The sequence below is a fragment of the Canis lupus genome, chromosome 6, assembly GCF_011100685.1.
Source record: "Canis lupus familiaris isolate Mischka breed German Shepherd chromosome 6, alternate assembly UU_Cfam_GSD_1.0, whole genome shotgun sequence".
Lineage (NCBI taxonomy): Eukaryota > Metazoa > Chordata > Mammalia > Carnivora > Canidae > Canis > Canis lupus.
This window is the reverse complement of record NC_049227.1, coordinates 40,327,605-40,343,070: the sequence shown is the minus strand read 5'-3', so window position 1 is coordinate 40,343,070 and position 15,466 is coordinate 40,327,605. Positions and strand designations below refer to the sequence as shown.

Genomic DNA, 15,466 nt, shown 5'->3' with positions numbered 1-15,466 from the left:
GGGGTGAAGGGGGCAGTGTTGTCCACCTCGCCCAGTCCCCTCCGGTGTGTGGGCTGGCAGGCTGGCCTTCCGGTGGCCACAGCATGGACAATGTGTGACCCGAGGGCAAGGCTTCGTCTCATGTGTGCGGGCTCCTGTTCTCCGCAGGCACCAGTTGTGCCCTCAGGGGCCGCCAGTTGTGCCCTCAGGGGCCGGAAGAATCTGAGCGACAGAAACCTCTCTTCAGAGGAGTGTGCACCAGTGCCGCGGGTCTGCCCCCCAAATCCCTGCAGGCTCCGCTCCCCTCTGCACGCAGTGGCCAGCTGGCTTCTGTCCTCCACGGCTCCCGGGCACTTACTGCCGTCCCCACACCACATGGGCATCACTTTACAGGGCGGGCCGCCTCCATCCTCCCGGGGGATGGCTGCCCTTCGGGGCCACATCCCTCACCTTCGGCATCACGCCATCACCAGAGCACCGCTCACCTGGAGTGCTCCCTCACCCGGAGCATCACGTCACCTGGGTGCTCCCTCACCTGGAACGCTCCCTCACCTGGAGCATCACGTCACCTGGAGCACTCCCTCACCTGGAGCACTCCTTGCCCTGACACCTGGATACGGGGGTCTCCCCACTCCAGACTGCTGGAGATTTCCAGTTCTTTAGTCATGGGAGGGTGAAGAGCAAAGGCTGCTGGCAAATCCCACCCTGAAACCCCTCTCTGAGACAGGGAGCCACTGTCACACGGGGGCTTGTCAACCCTCGAGGCCTGGGGCAGCAGCTCTGGGCTTCCTGAGGCTCCTCACGGGAGGGTCCTCCAGCCACTCCTTGCGGGGCTCTGGGTACATGTGCCCTGCAGCCACCTGCCTGGCTCGGATCCTCCCTTCCCCGGGGGAGGGGGTTCAGCTAAGTACTTCCTCTCCTGCCAAATAGGTGTGGGGTCCAAGGGGGTGCCCGGAAGGTCAGCCCGGCACCTAGCACAGCACAGGTGGCGAGAGCCCCATGCCTGATTGTAAATGGCCCAGTATGAAGCCTCTGCTGTGCAGGCACAGGGCCAGATAGACACTGCAAACCTCCCTGCCTCTGCCCCAGTGCCCAGCGCCTGGTGGGGGGGCCTGCAAGGCATGCGGGGGGCGGGGGCAGTGTCAGCTGTCCTGGCCACTCAGCAGCTAGAGCGGGCACCCACAGGAGTGGGAACCTGGAAGCCCGGGCGGCCACGGTGGCTGTGGGCATCAGAGGGCGGGCCCCTTTACTGCCTTGCAACCCCTGCTCCCCGCCTCTCCTCCTCCCGGTACCCAGGCCCAACCTGCCAGGGGCAGAGGGGCGGAGCAGCCAGGGTTGAGCATGACTCAGGGCCCAGCTGTCACCACGGCAACCCCGTCGCCTAGCAATGGCTGTCTCCCAGGAACGGCTGTCTCCTAGCAATGGGATATTTTCCTGGGCCCTGGCTGGAGCCTAGCAGTTATTTTTAGCTCAGCTGCAAATCAATCTGCAGCTGCATTTTTGGCTCCTCTAGAAGATGCAAGGTGTATTGGGGGCGGATTTCTTGTCAAAGGGAAGAAAACATCCCCACGACAGGAACCTTGCTGCCACGTGTCTCCAGATACAGCATCCATAGGTGGGCAGAGCCAGATTCTGCTGGGGGTGAAGGTCAGGGGAACGAGGTGCCGCTGAAGGGGGGGACAGAGGAGCTAGTAGACCCGGCCTAACGGGGTCGCTGGGCACCCTGGGTTAGCTGCTTAGGGGCAAGCAGACGGGTCCTCTTCCTGCCCCCATCACCCATGGGATCTGCCCTGCCTTCCTGTCGCTTGGCCAGGTCCTTCAGGAGCCCAGCACCTCCCCTGATCATGAGTGCTCCTTGCTTATGCCCCAAGTACTGTGGGCTTCCTGTCAGCTGCCCTTTGCCCTCTGGGGTCACCCTCCTGCTGTAGTATGGCTCAGCTGGGACCCTCCCCCAGCATCAGGTGTGGCTCCTGCCAAGATCTGGGTTTTGGGTGGGAATGGACGGAGGGCCCTTGTGGAGGGTCAGGACCCTGAAGGGTCTGGAGCTGGGGGCATGTGAAGGAGCCCCCATGCTGAGCATAGACTTGGAGGAGTTGCCTGAGGTTTGGGATGTCATTCGCGCACCCATTTGCTCATTGGTGCACATACTCCTTGCCTGTGTGTTGATTGAGCACCTGCAGCGTGTCTGGTCACTGCTCTCGTAACTATCCCGGGCAGGCATGGCCTTCTGGGCTCCCCGTCCCATGGGCAGCAATAGGTGATGGTTAACACCACCCAGGTGCTTTGCTGGTGAGCAGCAGCACGTACGAAGAGAGGTAGCCCCTGCCCAGGTTTTCTTTTTCTTTTTCTTTTTTTTAAGATTTTATTTATGAGAGACACAGAGAGGCAGAAACACAGGCAGAGGGAGAAGCAGGCTCCCCGCAAGGAGCCCGATGCAGGACTCGATCCCAGGTCTCCAGGATCAGGACCTGAGCCGAAGGCAAATGCTCAACCGCTGAGCCACCCAGGCGTCCCCCCGTCCAGGTTTTCTGTGGGTGACATTTGGCGTTACTACCCGGCTCTGGGTAGCAGGCCTGGGCAGAGGAAGCCTGGTGATGAGAAGATGGCTCAGGCCATGTGTGTGTCCCTTCTGGACCAGGCACTGGTGAGGAACCCTTCCCGCATGCACCCACAGGCACCCACTCATCCTGGGCAGCCGGGGGTGGGGGGGTGGGGGGTGGGGGGGTGCGGGGGGGTGGGGGGGGTGGGGGGGGGGTCCTAGGCTGGCAGGGGTGAGACCCCACACCGCCAGCAGAGGGCGCCCGGAGCCCACTGGCTGGCTCGGAGACCTGCTGGGGCGCAGGCCACAGGGACTAGCTGGAAGGCGGGGAAGGGGATGGGCACCCCTGGGCGGCACGGTGCTGCTAACCCCAGCGCCCTCTCCCCTCCTGCCGGTGCCTCTTTTGCCTTCTAGTGCCCAGCACGGCCCTGTCCGCCTCTTTCACTTTTAGTGGAGTAAAATCTGCGTCCTCACCATGTTCAATTGCACAGTCAAGTGTCTGGCACGTTCCCATCGCTGTGCAGCTGGTCCGTCTTTCGTCTTCCCAGCTGGAGCTCTGTCCTCGTTACACACCCTGCCCCGGCCCCTGCCCCCCACGACCCACCTTCTGCCTCTGTGCGCTCGCCCAACTCCAGGCCCTCACAGACATGCAATCAGATGGTGTTTGTCCTTTTGTGTCTGGCTGATTGCACCAAGCATAACGCCCTCAAGGGTCATCTGTGCTGGAGCAGGTGTCCAAATCTCCACTCCCCACCCCCTGCTTTTTTTTTTTAAGATTTATTTATTTTTTTAAAAGATTTTATTTATTTATTCATGAGAGACACACAGAGAGAGAGACAGAGACACAGGCAGAGGGAGAAGCAGGCTCCATGCAGGGAGCCTGACGTGGGATTCAATCCGGGGTCTCCAGGATCATGCCCTGGGCTGCAGGCAGCACTAAACCACTGCGCCACTGGGGCTGCCCCCAAGATTTATTTTATTTTTTTTTAAATTAATTAATTAATTTATGATAGGCACACAGTGAGAGAGACAGGCAGAGACACAGGCAGAGGGAGAGCAGGCTCCATGCACCGGGAGCCTGACGTGGGATTCGATCCCGGGTCTCCAGGATTGCGCCCTGGGCCAAAGGCAGGCGCTAAACCGCTGCGCCACCCAGGGATCCCAAGATTCATTTTTTTAATTATTTTTTAAAGATTTTATTTATTCATTCATAGAGACCCAGAGAGAGAGAGAGAGAGGCAGAGACACAGGTAGAGGAAGAAGCAGGCCCCATGCAGAGAGCCCGACACGGGACCCGATCCAGGGTCTCCAGGATCACGCCCCGGGCTGCAGGCAGCACCAAACCGCTGCGCCACCAGGGCTGCCCCTCAAGATTTATTTATTTATTTATTTATTTTTAAAAATTATATTTATTTATTCATGAGAGACACAGAGAGAGAGAGGCAGAGACACAGGCAGAGGGAGAACCAGGCTCCACGCAGGGAGCCCGACACGGGACCCGATCCTGGGGCCTCAGGATCACGCCCTGGGCTGCAGGCGGCGCCAAACCGCTGCGCCAGCGGGGCTGCCCCCCAAGATTTATTTGTAAGTAATCTCTGTACCCACCGTGGGGCTTGAGCCCACAACCTGGAGACCAGGAGTGGTGTGTTCCACTGGCGGAGCTAGGAGCTCCTGGATCTCCTTCCTTGTTATGATGGAATCATAAAAAAATTATTTTAACGAAGAAACAATGGAATCATAGTCCACGGGTGGACGGGCCACATTTCATTCACCCAGTCATCCGCCGATAGACACTGAAGTTGACCTACCTCTGGCTGTTGTCCTGGCTGCTACTCATGCTCCTTGCCCAGAGCAAGGGGTGTCCTGTACCCCTTCCCCTTGGGGCCACGTCCCCATCTGTCCGTTGTGCCCTTCAGGCCGAGTGTAGCTAGAGGGCTGGGGTACAGGGTAGTGGGGTGGAGGGTTCACACCGCGGGTGGCAATCTATGCTGTTTCCTGCTAAGGCCTCTGTGATCTGACCCGGGGTTTGACCCTGTTCTGGGCCCCTGCCAGGGCAGTCTGCTCCTGTGCCGGGCCTGGAATTGCAGCCCCACCCCCCACCGCCCTCAGGGGATGTCCCTGCCACCAGGAGATCTCTCCCTCAGCCTCCACACCCGCCCAGGGTTGGCCTCATTTCAGCTGGTCTGCACCTCCTGGGGGTCTGACCCTGGGGGCCAGCATCGGGCCCCTCATCTCCGGGGACCGTGCCACCTCTAGGGCAGGATGGGGACTGGAAGCCCCCATCCAGTCTCTGAAGGGGCCACCTCCCCCACAGGGGCTCCAGTGAGGGGTACTCCCACCCCGACCCCAGTCAAGGGCTGGCGGACAGGGCGCAGGCGGAGGTGCGGGGGTTGTGGGGTCGTGGGGGCGACACCCACCCCGCAGCGCGGAGGCTCGGCCTCCTGCCCCATGCGCACCGCCGCGATTGGTGGAAAGTTCCTGGGCCCGGCCCCCACGGGCTGCCCCGCAGAGGAGAGGTGCGGCGGGCGCAGGGGTGCGTGGGGCGCCAGGGGACCACGGGACCCCTCGCGCTGCTGTGCGCGCTCTGCTCCGGCCTCCTGCCCCCGCCGCCCGCCCGGCTGCTCCGAGCATCGCTGCAGCTGGAGCGGCAGGTCCGAGCAACCGGGCGGGTGCGGGCGCAGGGGGTGCGGGCGCCCCGCCTGAGCGCCTGCCGGTCGGTCCCGTCCGCAGCAGCCTGACCCAGGAGCCGGGCGGCGTGTGCCAGCTGTCCTGGCGGGGGCGGGGGCGGGGTCCGCTGGCTGTACCCGCCCCGGCCCCCATGCGCAGCCCTTGGCCAGCGCGCAGGTGTTCGCGGAGCGGGCAGCTGGGGGTCTGAGCTGCTGCTAGCCGAGGGCTGGGGCCCCGTGAGCGCCCGGCCCTCTTCCTGCAGGCCACCCCGCACCCTGACATCAGCCGCCGGGTGGCCTCCTTCTGCTTCAAAATGCGCGGGGACAGGCATCCAGAGCTGCGGCCACAGGCCCCGGGGCTGGGCGCTGGGTGGGGACGCGCCTGTCCTCCGCACTGTAGGAGGGAGAGACTGAGGCGTGAGATGGAAGTGGGTTGTTAAGGAGCGCACAGCTAGTGAGGATGGGTGGGAGGGTCGGAAAGGGCTGGGCGATCCCTCAGGGTTCGACTTAGGGAACCAGGTGGCCCAACTCTCGGTCCTTGAGGGGCTGGGGGAGGGCCTGCGGGGGGACACAATCGAGGCCCCTGGCAAAGTTGTCCAGGGCTCCCTGGCCCAGTGTGACCGTCCCCCTTCCCCCAGTCCAGTGCAGCAAAAGTCCAGTGTGTGCCTGGTCACCATGGAGATACGGCCTTGCCTCCCTGCAGGGCACCAGGCCCTGCTCTTTACTTTCCTGGAGCTTGGAGCCTGACCCCACAGCGGAGGCAATCCTTCTGCTCTGCTCCCTGGCCCCAGGCCGGAGACCCCAAAGCTCACGGTCATGTCCTGCCACCTGCTCGGGTTGGGCTGGTCTTTGGGCCAGGGAAGCCTCTGGGGAGCCAGCGGGGTGGCCTGGGTGGCCACACACTGGTATGCGCGTGTAAGGCGGATGTGAGCATGTGCCCCAGACCCCCCCTCCACGTGCCTGCATGCTGGGCACAGCAAGGGTCACTATGAAGACAGGGTGTCTTTGGGGCGTGTGCCCACAGGCTCCCTCTGGGCCCCGGGGCCTCAGTTGTCATCAGGCCCCAAGGGGAGGGTCTGGAGGCCGGCCCTTTCCCTCCTGCCTCCAGCTGGGGTGGGGGTCATGCAGGGGAGGGCAGGACCTGCACTCACCATCTCCCCTGGTGCCAGGTGCCCGCAGGCCCTGCAGCCACACTGAGCTCCTGCCGGCTGCGTGCACCAGCGACTTGGTGTCTCCGCGGTGACAGAGCCCAGGGGCTGCCATCCCCTGCACGCCACTGGCCAGCGTGTCTCCCCACAGTGATCAATGGAACTATCCATGGGGCTGCCCACGACAAGGAGCTGCAGGAGTCTGTTCTCACAGAGGCCACTGCCCATGTCCTCCAGCAGATGCTGCCGCTCTTCTGGCTGGGGAGTCGGGGACCGGGCCTCCATCCACACCCCACTGCACCGCGGCGTCTGGGGGGGGCCCTGGCACCTTCCTCTTCATGGGCTGGAGCCACTCTGGGGAGGCCTGGCTGGGCTGTGCACCTCACTTCCAGGAGTTCAGCCGAGCCTACGCAGCTGCCCACACCAGCCGCCTCCACCTCTGCGAGGTGGCCCTGGACTGAGGGACCTGGGAGCCGGGCACGGGGGCTGGGGGGCTTCCACCGGGCCACCGCCTCTGAGCTGGTGGCGGTAACGGTAACGGATAAGAGCGCTGCCTCCCTTAGCCGGTGGAGACGAGCGTCCCGTGCCACGCTGGTGCTCCTTCGGCCGAGTCGCTCTGCCCTGGGGACCGTGCATTTCTGCCTCACACACAGGCTGGGGCAGCGGTGTCTCGTCCAGGCCACCCGGCCAGTGAGGGGGACAGCGGCCCAGGCCCTCGGGGAGGAGCTGCTGTGCGGGTTGGCGGGGAGCAGGGACTCTACCCCCCTGTGCGCCTCAGCCCCGCGGCTCCTTCCTTGCACGGCAGGTGCCTCTGTAGCTCAGGGTGGGGGTAGGGGAGGGCTGGAACTCCCAAAGTCCTGGCTGGGTGGGGTCCTTTTGGGGGGGCAGGTAGGCAGACACCACTCATCGCCTGACAGTGAGGGGCTGTAATCGGGTGGGGTGCCGGACTTCCCTCTGCAGCCTGCCGGGACCCAGCAGACCCGTCCTGGCCCCATCCTACCCTCGGGAAGAATGGGCCCTGCTGTCTTGAGGGTCTTGCGACATGCAGAGCATCCTGACATGGCTTGAAGCCTTGTGGGAGTGGGGTGTCTCCTGTAGGGCCGGGCATGCTGCCCGTTTCTGGAGGGCAGGGGCACACAATGGTGTCTCTGAGGACCGTTTCCCGCCACCGGGCCCATTGTTGCTGCCTCCACATTCCTCCTCAGCCTCAGCCACACAAAAGGCCAGTGCAGTTTGGGACAAAGCCTGGGGCCCTTAGGCTGAGTGCCCCTGGGGTGGGGGTGCAGGCAGAGGTGCCTAAACTGGGGATGACCTGACTCAGCTCACCCCAGCCCCACAATCCTTGAGAAAGCCAAAGCTCAGGTGCGGTGGGGGGATGTGTGGGCTGATGGGCTGAGCCCTGGAAGCAGCATCCCATCCTTACCTGCCAGTCTACACCGGGGAAGGGGCTGATGGTGAGCTTAGAGGACAGAGGCCGTGTCATTTTTTAGGCGGGAACTGAGTCTTGGAGAGGGACTGGTCTGTGCAGGGCCCAGACACAGGGCCACTTCCTCCGGGTCCCGCTGACAATCTCAGGGAGGGGAGGTGCGCTCCACCCGCTCTCCTGAGGTTCACTGCTGCTCTTCTTCCAAGCTCGTGCTCAGGGCTGGGGGCTCGGGCCTGAGGCCTCTCCTTCTCTCTGCTGATATCCCCTCACCCGAGAGCAGAACCAGCCCGTGGCTTTGAAAACCATCAACACGCTGACGAGCGTACAGAGTGAGCTGCGGCTTGGACCCCTCCCTAGACTGCAGGTGGCTGTCCCCGTTGGGCCCCGTCCCCAGGAGTATCTTAGCACAGCCCAGAGGAGGAGGAGGAGATGAGGTGATCCTCCTCCTCCGGTAGGGAGGCTTTGCAGTGTCCAGACGGCCCCAAGGACGGCTTCTTCTTTAGGGCTAAGCAGCATCCTCAGCCTTGGCATCTGTCCTGACTTTCTGGTCTCTCCACCGCCTTTCCTAGGAAGGAGGTCTGGCCACACCTGGGGTCACTGTACGGTGCGTCTGGGACCAGTGTCCAAAAACACGTGGGGCAGCTGCCCTGGGGGGCGCTCTTGGTTGGGTCCCGGTACCTGCACCCCGCCCCAGGAAGTGCCTGAGCCTCCCGCCCCAGCCTCGACAACATGCTAACTTGCAACCAGTGCTCGTTCCATAAAGTGCAGAGGCAGCGGCAGTGGGTGCAGTGGGTGCGGCTAACGGGTCACAGGAGCCCCCAGTGCTCCCGGGCGGGCCTCAAAGCCGGGCTAGAGGCTGCACACCTGCCCTGGGGGAAGTGTCAAGGGGAGAGGCTGCGGGTGGGCACGGCCGTAGGGCTGCTGGAGCTGGCCCGGGGGCCCTGGAGCATATGCGCTCTTGGGCACACACCGGCGCCTGTGCCCGGAGGTGACCCCGAGGAGTGTGCTTGGGGGCATTCTCGCAACAAGCTTTTATTGTCTTCTAGAGCCCGGGGCACCACCTTTCTGGGGGGCTGGGGGGGGCTGACAGCCCCAAGGGACAGGGGCTGCTGCGGGCCGGCTCCGGGCGGGGTCTCCTGCCTCCCTGCACACCTGGCTCTCAGGACCGGGGGCGGCGGCCTTGGGCTCTCGCGCAGGGCCGCGTGTGGGTGCAGGCGCCGGGCTGAGGAGGGCGCCGGGCTCTGCGCCCGACCCGGGGCCCCGCGGCCCGCTCGCCTCCCCACGCCCTGGCCGCGCCAGGCCCCGCTGCACCCCCGCGTTCTGGGCGTTCCTTGGAGCGGGAGGCTGAAGCGCACCGGCCTTGGGCGCCCCTGCCCTCTGGGTCTCCGCCTCTCCCGCCGCGGCGCCCCCTGCCCTGCCTTCGTCAGCGGGGCACCTGCCGCGGGCTCGGCGGGCGCTGCGGGGACCCGGGGGCCGCGAGCGCCCCGCCCCCCCGCCGCCGCCCTCTCCTCCCTCCTCCCCCCCCAGGTCGGCGGCCGTGTCGTCCCTGCGCGGGGGCGGGCCGCCACCGGCTCCCGGGCCCAGGCCCCCCGCGGGCCTGCACGGGGCGGAACGCGCGGGAAGGGCCCGGGCCCCCGGTCGGACGCGAGCGGAGGCGCTTCCGGCGCCCAGCCGCGGCCTCCGCCCGCCCCTTCCGGCGCCGCGGCGGGGACGCTCTCCCGGAGCCCGGGAGGACGCTGGGGCGGGGGGCCATGGAGCCGGACGAGCCGGGCGAGGCGCTGACGGAGCTGCGCGAGCGGCGGCTGGGGGCGCTGGGGCTGCTGCAGGCGGCGGCGGGCTCGGGGCTGGCCGCCTACGCCGTGTGGGCGCTGCTGCTGCAGCCGGGCTTCCGGGCCGTGCCGCTGCGGCTGCAGGTGCGGGGCGGGGCCGACTGGGGGGCGGGGCCTGGGCGGCTGCAGGGGCAGGGCTGGGGGGCGGGACCGACCGGGGGCAGGGCCGAGCGGCTGCGGGGCGGGGGCGGGGGCGGGGCGGGGCTGGGGCCGGGGGCCCGCGCAGTGCGGCTGCGGCTGCAGGGGCGGGGCCGGGGCGCAGACGGGGCGCTGGCCCTGCCGCCGCGTGGCTCAGGTCAGGGGACCCCGCCCTTGCTCCTTGCCCAGGTGCCCTATGTGGGGGCGAGCGCCAGGCAGGTGGAGCACGTGCTGACGCTGCTGCGAGGCCGTCCCGGGAAGACGGTGGACCTGGGCTCCGGCGACGGCAGAATTGTAAGCACCTGGCGCAGGGGGCGGCCGTGGCCCGCGCACCGCGCCACCGCTCGGTCCCCACGGTGTCCTGTGCCCGCAGGTGCTGGCGGCCCACAGGTGCGGCCTTCGCCCGGCGCTGGGCTACGAGCTGAACCCGTGGCTAGTGGGGCTGGCTCGGCTGCATGCCTGGAGGGCGGGCTGCGCGGGCAGCGTCCGCTTCTGCTGCCAGGATCTCTGGAAGGTAACCCAGGGAGTCCCGGAGCCCCTCATGCCCCACGTCTGACTTCCACGTTTCCCGTCCTGGGTTGGCCACCTGCCCGGGCGGCTGACTCTCCTGGGGTGACGTCTTCTTGCAGGTGAACCTGAGGGACTGCCACAACGTGTCTGTGTTCCTGGCGCCTAGCGTGGTAGGTCGGGGGGCCGGGGCGGCAGCCCGCCCCAGGGGAGGCCCAGGCCAGCCTCGGAGCACCGGGAGGACATGGGTGGGTGGGCGGTCACCTCCCGTCCTGTGCACCCTACCCCCTGCTCTTTCCCACAGCTCCCGCTGCTGGAAGACAAGTTGCAGGCAGAGCTGCCCGAAGGGGCCCGAGTGGTGTCGGGGCGCTTTCCTCTCCCCACTTGGCAGCCTGTGGCCGTGTTGGGTGAGGGTCTGGACCGCGTCTGGGCCTATGACGTCCATAGTGGTAGCCCAGCTGGTCAGGTCCCCCCAGGACCCAGTTCTGCCTCAGTCCCTGGGGCCCCCACTTCTCTGGCTGGCTGACTATTTGGACACAATAAAGACTCAGCGGACTACGTCCTGACTCTTGTTAGGTGGAGGGCTGAGAGGAATGACCCCCACCCCAAGGAGGTGCAGTGGGGAGGCCTCCACGCTGGCTGTGAAGAGTTCTGCTGTGGTTTGACAACTGGCTAGCGGCTTTGGGTCTTCAGGTGCTGGGGCTTCACTGAAGGTGTGGCCCCCACTTTCCAGGCGTCCTCCGTACCCGTCAGCTTCCTCAGCCTCAGGATCTCCTGTTTGTACCTGCACAGAGGAGTCAGCATTAGTCACCTGCTGGGCTGTGCACAAGCCCTGTCTCGGTGCCTGGGATTGGGGTCCTCAGGTCACAGCCAGCCCACCTGCCTAGGTGCTGGTCCACGTACTCCTGTAGCTCAGAAAGTTGCTCCTCGGCCATCGTGGCCCGTACTAGTAGCTGTGCCCGCTCGCGTTCCAGCTCTGCCTGGCATGGGGGAAGGTGTCAGCTATGAGATGGGATAGTGTGAGGAGGGGCTCCCAGCCAGGCTTTGCCGATTACCTGGGTACCACGGGAGAAGTCCTGGAGCTTCTGGTGGATCTGGGCCCAGGAAGCAGCTTCCTGGGCCCTGTGGGGAGACAGGAAAGGGCAGGTATGAGGGCCAGCGTCAGGCCAGGTGCTGACCAATGGTCTTGCTCAAGTTGGAGCACCAGACTCAGGACAGCATGTGCCCACCTGTCCACTATGGGCCTGCTCAGGCCTCTGAGCTATCGGCATGTGGGGGCAGGGCAACCCAGGCCCACTCATGGAGGGCTAAGCCATGAAGCCAGACAGTGACCCCGGTGCCGTATAGATGTTGATAAGGGGCCTACCCCCCATCCTAGGGGTTTATTTCTCAGAACTCTGGCAGTAGGGGCTGATACAAATCCTCCCCATTGCACAGTTAAAAACATGGAGGCCCAGAGGCAAGGACTGAAATCACCGGGCAGCCTGCTCCCGTCCTGTCCCAAGGCCAGGGCCTCTGCTGGCCGTCTACCACGCCTCGTCATCCGTAGGTCACCCAGGTCTCTCTGAGATGGCCCCTCCTCAGGGGATCTCCGTGACCCTCCATTCAAGATTAGATCTCTCCTGGGATCCCTGGGTGGCTCAGCGGTTTGGCGCCTGCCTTTGGCTCAGGGCATGATCCTGGAGACCTGGGATCGAATCCCATGTCAGGCTCCCGGTGCATGGAGCCTGCTTCTCCCTCTGCCTGTGTCTCTGCCTCTCTCTCTCTCTCTCTGTGTGACTGTCATAAAAAAAAAAAAAAAAAAAAAAAAAAAAAGATCTCTCCTGTCAGGGCCCCATTCACCCCAGGCACTCGGCCTTCTGTGATTATGGCTGCCTCCCATACAGACCCAAACCCCACAGCACAGCTGGGCAGCTTGTTCACCACAGCAACCAAACCCCACCCAGCAGTCAGAGTTGAGGGCGCGGATGACTGATGCTCCTGCAGGTCCCCAGCCCCACCCCTGGGTACTCACTGTGGCTCTAGCGTGCTGCCCCCCTGGGAGGCTTCCCTGGGCCCCTTCTGTGGGAACAAGAGCAGCGTTGTGAGCCTGGTGGGCTGTGATAGGGATCCTGTGTTGGCTGAACGGGGCAGGCTGCTTAGGGATTGGATCTTGGCTGAGCCTTGATGGGTCCGGGGTGTGTTTGGGCTGCCATGCTACACGGCCGGTGGGGGGCAGCAGGGAGAGCTCACCTGGGCCTGGAGCTTCTGGAGCTCGGTCTGCAGCCTGGCCTGGTCTTCTCCTGGGTGACCAAGTGCGGGAGCCAGGTGCAGAGACTCCAGGTCGGAGGTGGCTGCCTCAAAGGTAGCTTTGGGGGTCCCGTGTGCCCCACTGGGGCCTGCCAGCACCTGCTGCACACTAAACCACATGCCAAGTCACATAGAGTCACCCCCGCCAAGGTGCCCGTCTCAGGGAGGGGCCCACCTGTGGGCAGCCAGCAGCTCCTGGTGCCTACGGCTTAGATCTGCCAGGCGCTTGCGGTAGGCACGAGCAGCCCGGGCCAACTGCTGCTCACGGCTGCGGTGCGCTGCCCGGATGTCCTCCAGAGTGGTCTCCAGGAACGTGCGAAGGGCTGCGGCTGCGGGCACCTGGCCCGCCCGGTTGGTGTACTCCTGGAGGGGTGGGCTGGGTGGGCTTGCCGCGCGGACACTGCCCGCAGTCCCCTCTGTGAAGTGGACTGGGCTGTGCACACAGCCAGGTTAGGCTGGCTCCCCGGGACCTGAGGCTGCTCACTCAGCACGGGGCCACCCCCCCAGCACGGGGCCGCCCCCAGTGCTCACGGCCACAGCTTGGGCACATCGCTGCAGCTGGAAGGCATACTCCTCGTTCAGCTTCTTGAGCTGCAGCTGCAGCTGGGCGTTCTCCACCTCGGCCTGGCGGAGCTGACCTTGGCAGGCAGACAACACCTGGGGGCGGCGGGGGTAGCCCTGAACCCACACTCCACGACTGTAGGATGCCCTACTAGGTGTCAAAATGGGCAGGGCAGGGCCTCACCATGGCTTGTGCAGCTAGTCGCTGCCCAGCTGTCCTGGACTCTGCTCGCGCCCCCTGCAGCCGCCAGCCCAGGTCCGCTCTGAGAACACGGGTGTGAGGCTCAGCTGGGCACAGGGTGGGGTGGGCGGGACTCCCTCTGCTCTTGGGAAGAGCCGCTCTGAGCCTGGGGTCAGGCTGGACCCTCCCCATGCCGAGGGAAGCAGCCACTCACACACGGGCCTCCAGCACCTGCTTCTGGGCCTTGTGCTGCTCCAGCACTCGCTTCCATTCTCCCTGCAGCTGCGGGGTGCGCCAGGGCTGGCTGGCGGAGACCCCAGGCTCTGGGATCCTGGCACTGCCCAACACCACCATGGGCTGGGGGAGATCTGGACAGAGCCCCAAGCCACGAGGCTGCGCACCCACACCGTCCCCCAGCTTCTGCTGTTGATGCTCGGGGGCTGGGAAGTCCTCAGGCTGTGCCTGTACGAGAATGCCAGTCCCGACCTCGCTGTGCCTCTGCTGGGCCCCTGCTGGGCTCCCACCCAGCCGGCCCCTCCATGCACTCAAGGCGACCTGGGGCCTGTGGTGAGTGGAGTGTCCCTGCTCTGGGGCCTTGTGCTGCAGCCCCGGTGCCAGCTCCTGGCAGTGCCCCAGGTCAGTACGAGCTCCATGCAGCTGCAGCTCCAGCTCCAGCACCCGGCTCTCCAGCCGTAGGACCTGCAGGTGAGCGGGTGAGTGGCTGCACCTGCCTGCCAGACCACCTGAGGTAGGTCCACGTCATCTGGGTACATACAGGGACACACAGCACAGGTGGCAGATGGGACTCGCAGGCACCACCAGTGTGGACAGTCACATGAGTGCACCGGGACCCCCCACAGCACTGGTCCCCAGGATGCGCCAGCTCCCCATGTGCTCTGGCTGGCACGTGTGGGCACGTATCAGCACCCACCTCATTCTTCAGCTCAAAGACTTCGGCCTCATGCTGCTCCCGCAGCTGAAGAGTTGTGATCTGCAGGTCGACCAACTCCTTGGAGATCTGCGGGTGTCCATGGTGAGGGGGTGCCTGTGGGTCCCTCCCTCCTGCTAGCACCCTAGGGCCCCCACACCCACCTGCAGTCGCTGCTCCTCACTCAGCTCTAGATCTGAGGGAAGCTCTGTCTTGAGGCTGGCTGTCCAGTCCTCGGCTTGGGGCAGAACCTGGGGAGGCACCCCCATGCCCTAGGTGGGTGTCAGGCTTGGGCGTGGCCTCCGCCCCCCGCCCCCCTCCCCACAGGCCACCGGAGCTAGGGCCGTGTCTCCTGGTCTCTGAGGGCACAGCCTGACCCCACGGCGGCAGCACAGGTGCGCCGGAGGGACTCACATTCTCAGCGGCCCCGGGTGAGGGCCCCGGCCTGGTGGCTGCAGCGCGCTCCATGGGCAGAAGGAACTGTGGCCACCCCAAGGGCGGGCCGCCTCGCCTCCGGGCCCGTTGCCGCCACACTGGCTTGCGTTGCCAAGGCCTCTGTTGGTCTCCCCCACCCGCGAGGGCAGCCGGGGCAGTTGGGTGGCCAGGGAGGCGGCCTCTCGGCTCATTCCCTGTGCAGCCCCATCCTGTCCGGGTTCGTTTTCTCATCCGGGAGGTGCACGCCGGCACCTCCGCCCTTATCCCGGGTACCGCTGGGCGGACCCGGGAGCGCATAAGTCCCAGGCGAGGCAGCGAGCACAGAAGCAGCGGGGCCCTGCGCTGCGCGGGGCTTCACACAGTAGGCGCCGACCTTTCCGGTTGTGCCGGCGGACGGACTCCCCCGCCCCCAGCCGGAGGGTAGGGGCTGGGAGGTTCAGGAGGCCCGGCTCAGCCCCGGCGACGGGAGGGCTTCGCGGAGGAGGCGCTGGGGGACCGGGCGTGCGTGCGGCCCCCGCCGGGCACGCGCGCGCCCCAAGCCGCGCACGCCAGCTCCCTGCGCCGGGGCCCGGGCCGTTGGCGGCGGCCATCCGAGGGCCGCGCTCCGTTCAGGCCCGTGGCCAGCGCCGAGGCCCGCCTCCGTCCGGCCGTCGGTGAGGCGGTCCGCGCAGTGGGCAGGCGCAGCCTCCGCGGGGAAGGTTGCAGCTCGGGGCCCCGGCGGCGCGGCGGGGACAGGAGGGGGGCGGGGCGGGGCGGGCCTGGAGGGGCGTGGCCTAGGGGGAGGTGCGGAGGTGCGGAGCTAGCGGCGCGGGAGGGGCGGGCCCGGGCGGTTGCGTCGCC

At 65.9% G+C, this 15,466-nt stretch overlaps 3 protein-coding genes across 7 annotated transcripts; 2 read left to right on the top strand and 1 right to left on the bottom strand.

The window, feature by feature from the left end:
- Positions 1-4,630: 4,630 nt before the first annotated feature.
- METRN (meteorin, glial cell differentiation regulator) lies at positions 4,631-7,137 on the top strand. Its single transcript, XM_038538942.1, is given in 8 exon segments — positions 4,631-4,680; positions 4,833-5,202; positions 5,345-5,387; positions 5,390-5,410; positions 5,413-5,548; positions 6,346-6,419; positions 6,490-6,645; positions 6,648-7,137. Coding segments are annotated over 8 exon segments (996 nt in total). The 3' UTR covers positions 6,794-7,137.
- Positions 7,138-9,456: 2,319 nt separating this feature from the next.
- ANTKMT (adenine nucleotide translocase lysine methyltransferase) lies at positions 9,457-10,790 on the top strand. The gene is made up of 5 exons (XM_038540892.1): positions 9,457-9,671; positions 9,915-10,019; positions 10,099-10,239; positions 10,355-10,405; positions 10,537-10,790. Exons 1-5 carry the CDS (start codon positions 9,510-9,512, stop codon positions 10,756-10,758), a joined length of 681 nt encoding a protein of 226 aa, XP_038396820.1. The 5' UTR covers positions 9,457-9,509; the 3' UTR covers positions 10,759-10,790.
- On the bottom strand, positions 10,177-15,130 carry CCDC78 (coiled-coil domain containing 78). 5 transcript variants are annotated; one of them, XR_005360994.1, is made up of 12 exons: positions 14,606-15,130; positions 14,356-14,463; positions 14,195-14,281; positions 13,478-13,962; positions 13,267-13,345; positions 13,053-13,199; positions 12,697-12,884; positions 12,465-12,630; positions 12,247-12,293; positions 11,288-11,354; positions 11,112-11,208; positions 10,177-11,016 (listed from the first exon to the last, which is right to left on the bottom strand). XR_005360994.1 is itself a non-coding variant. In XM_038540889.1 (12 exons), the coding sequence occupies exons 1-11, from the start codon at positions 14,921-14,923 to the stop codon at positions 11,145-11,147; spliced, it is 1,782 nt and encodes a 593-aa protein (XP_038396817.1). In that variant the 5' UTR covers positions 14,924-15,129; the 3' UTR covers positions 10,178-11,016; positions 11,112-11,144. The 5 variants fall into 5 exon arrangements, 4 of the variants coding, with proteins under 4 accessions (XP_038396817.1, XP_038396814.1, XP_038396816.1 ...); XM_038540889.1 differs by having other exon boundaries at positions 10,178-11,016; positions 11,112-11,234; positions 14,606-15,129; XM_038540886.1 differs by having other exon boundaries at positions 10,789-11,016; positions 11,112-11,212; positions 14,606-15,122.
- Between the last annotated feature and the right edge of the window lie 336 nt (positions 15,131-15,466).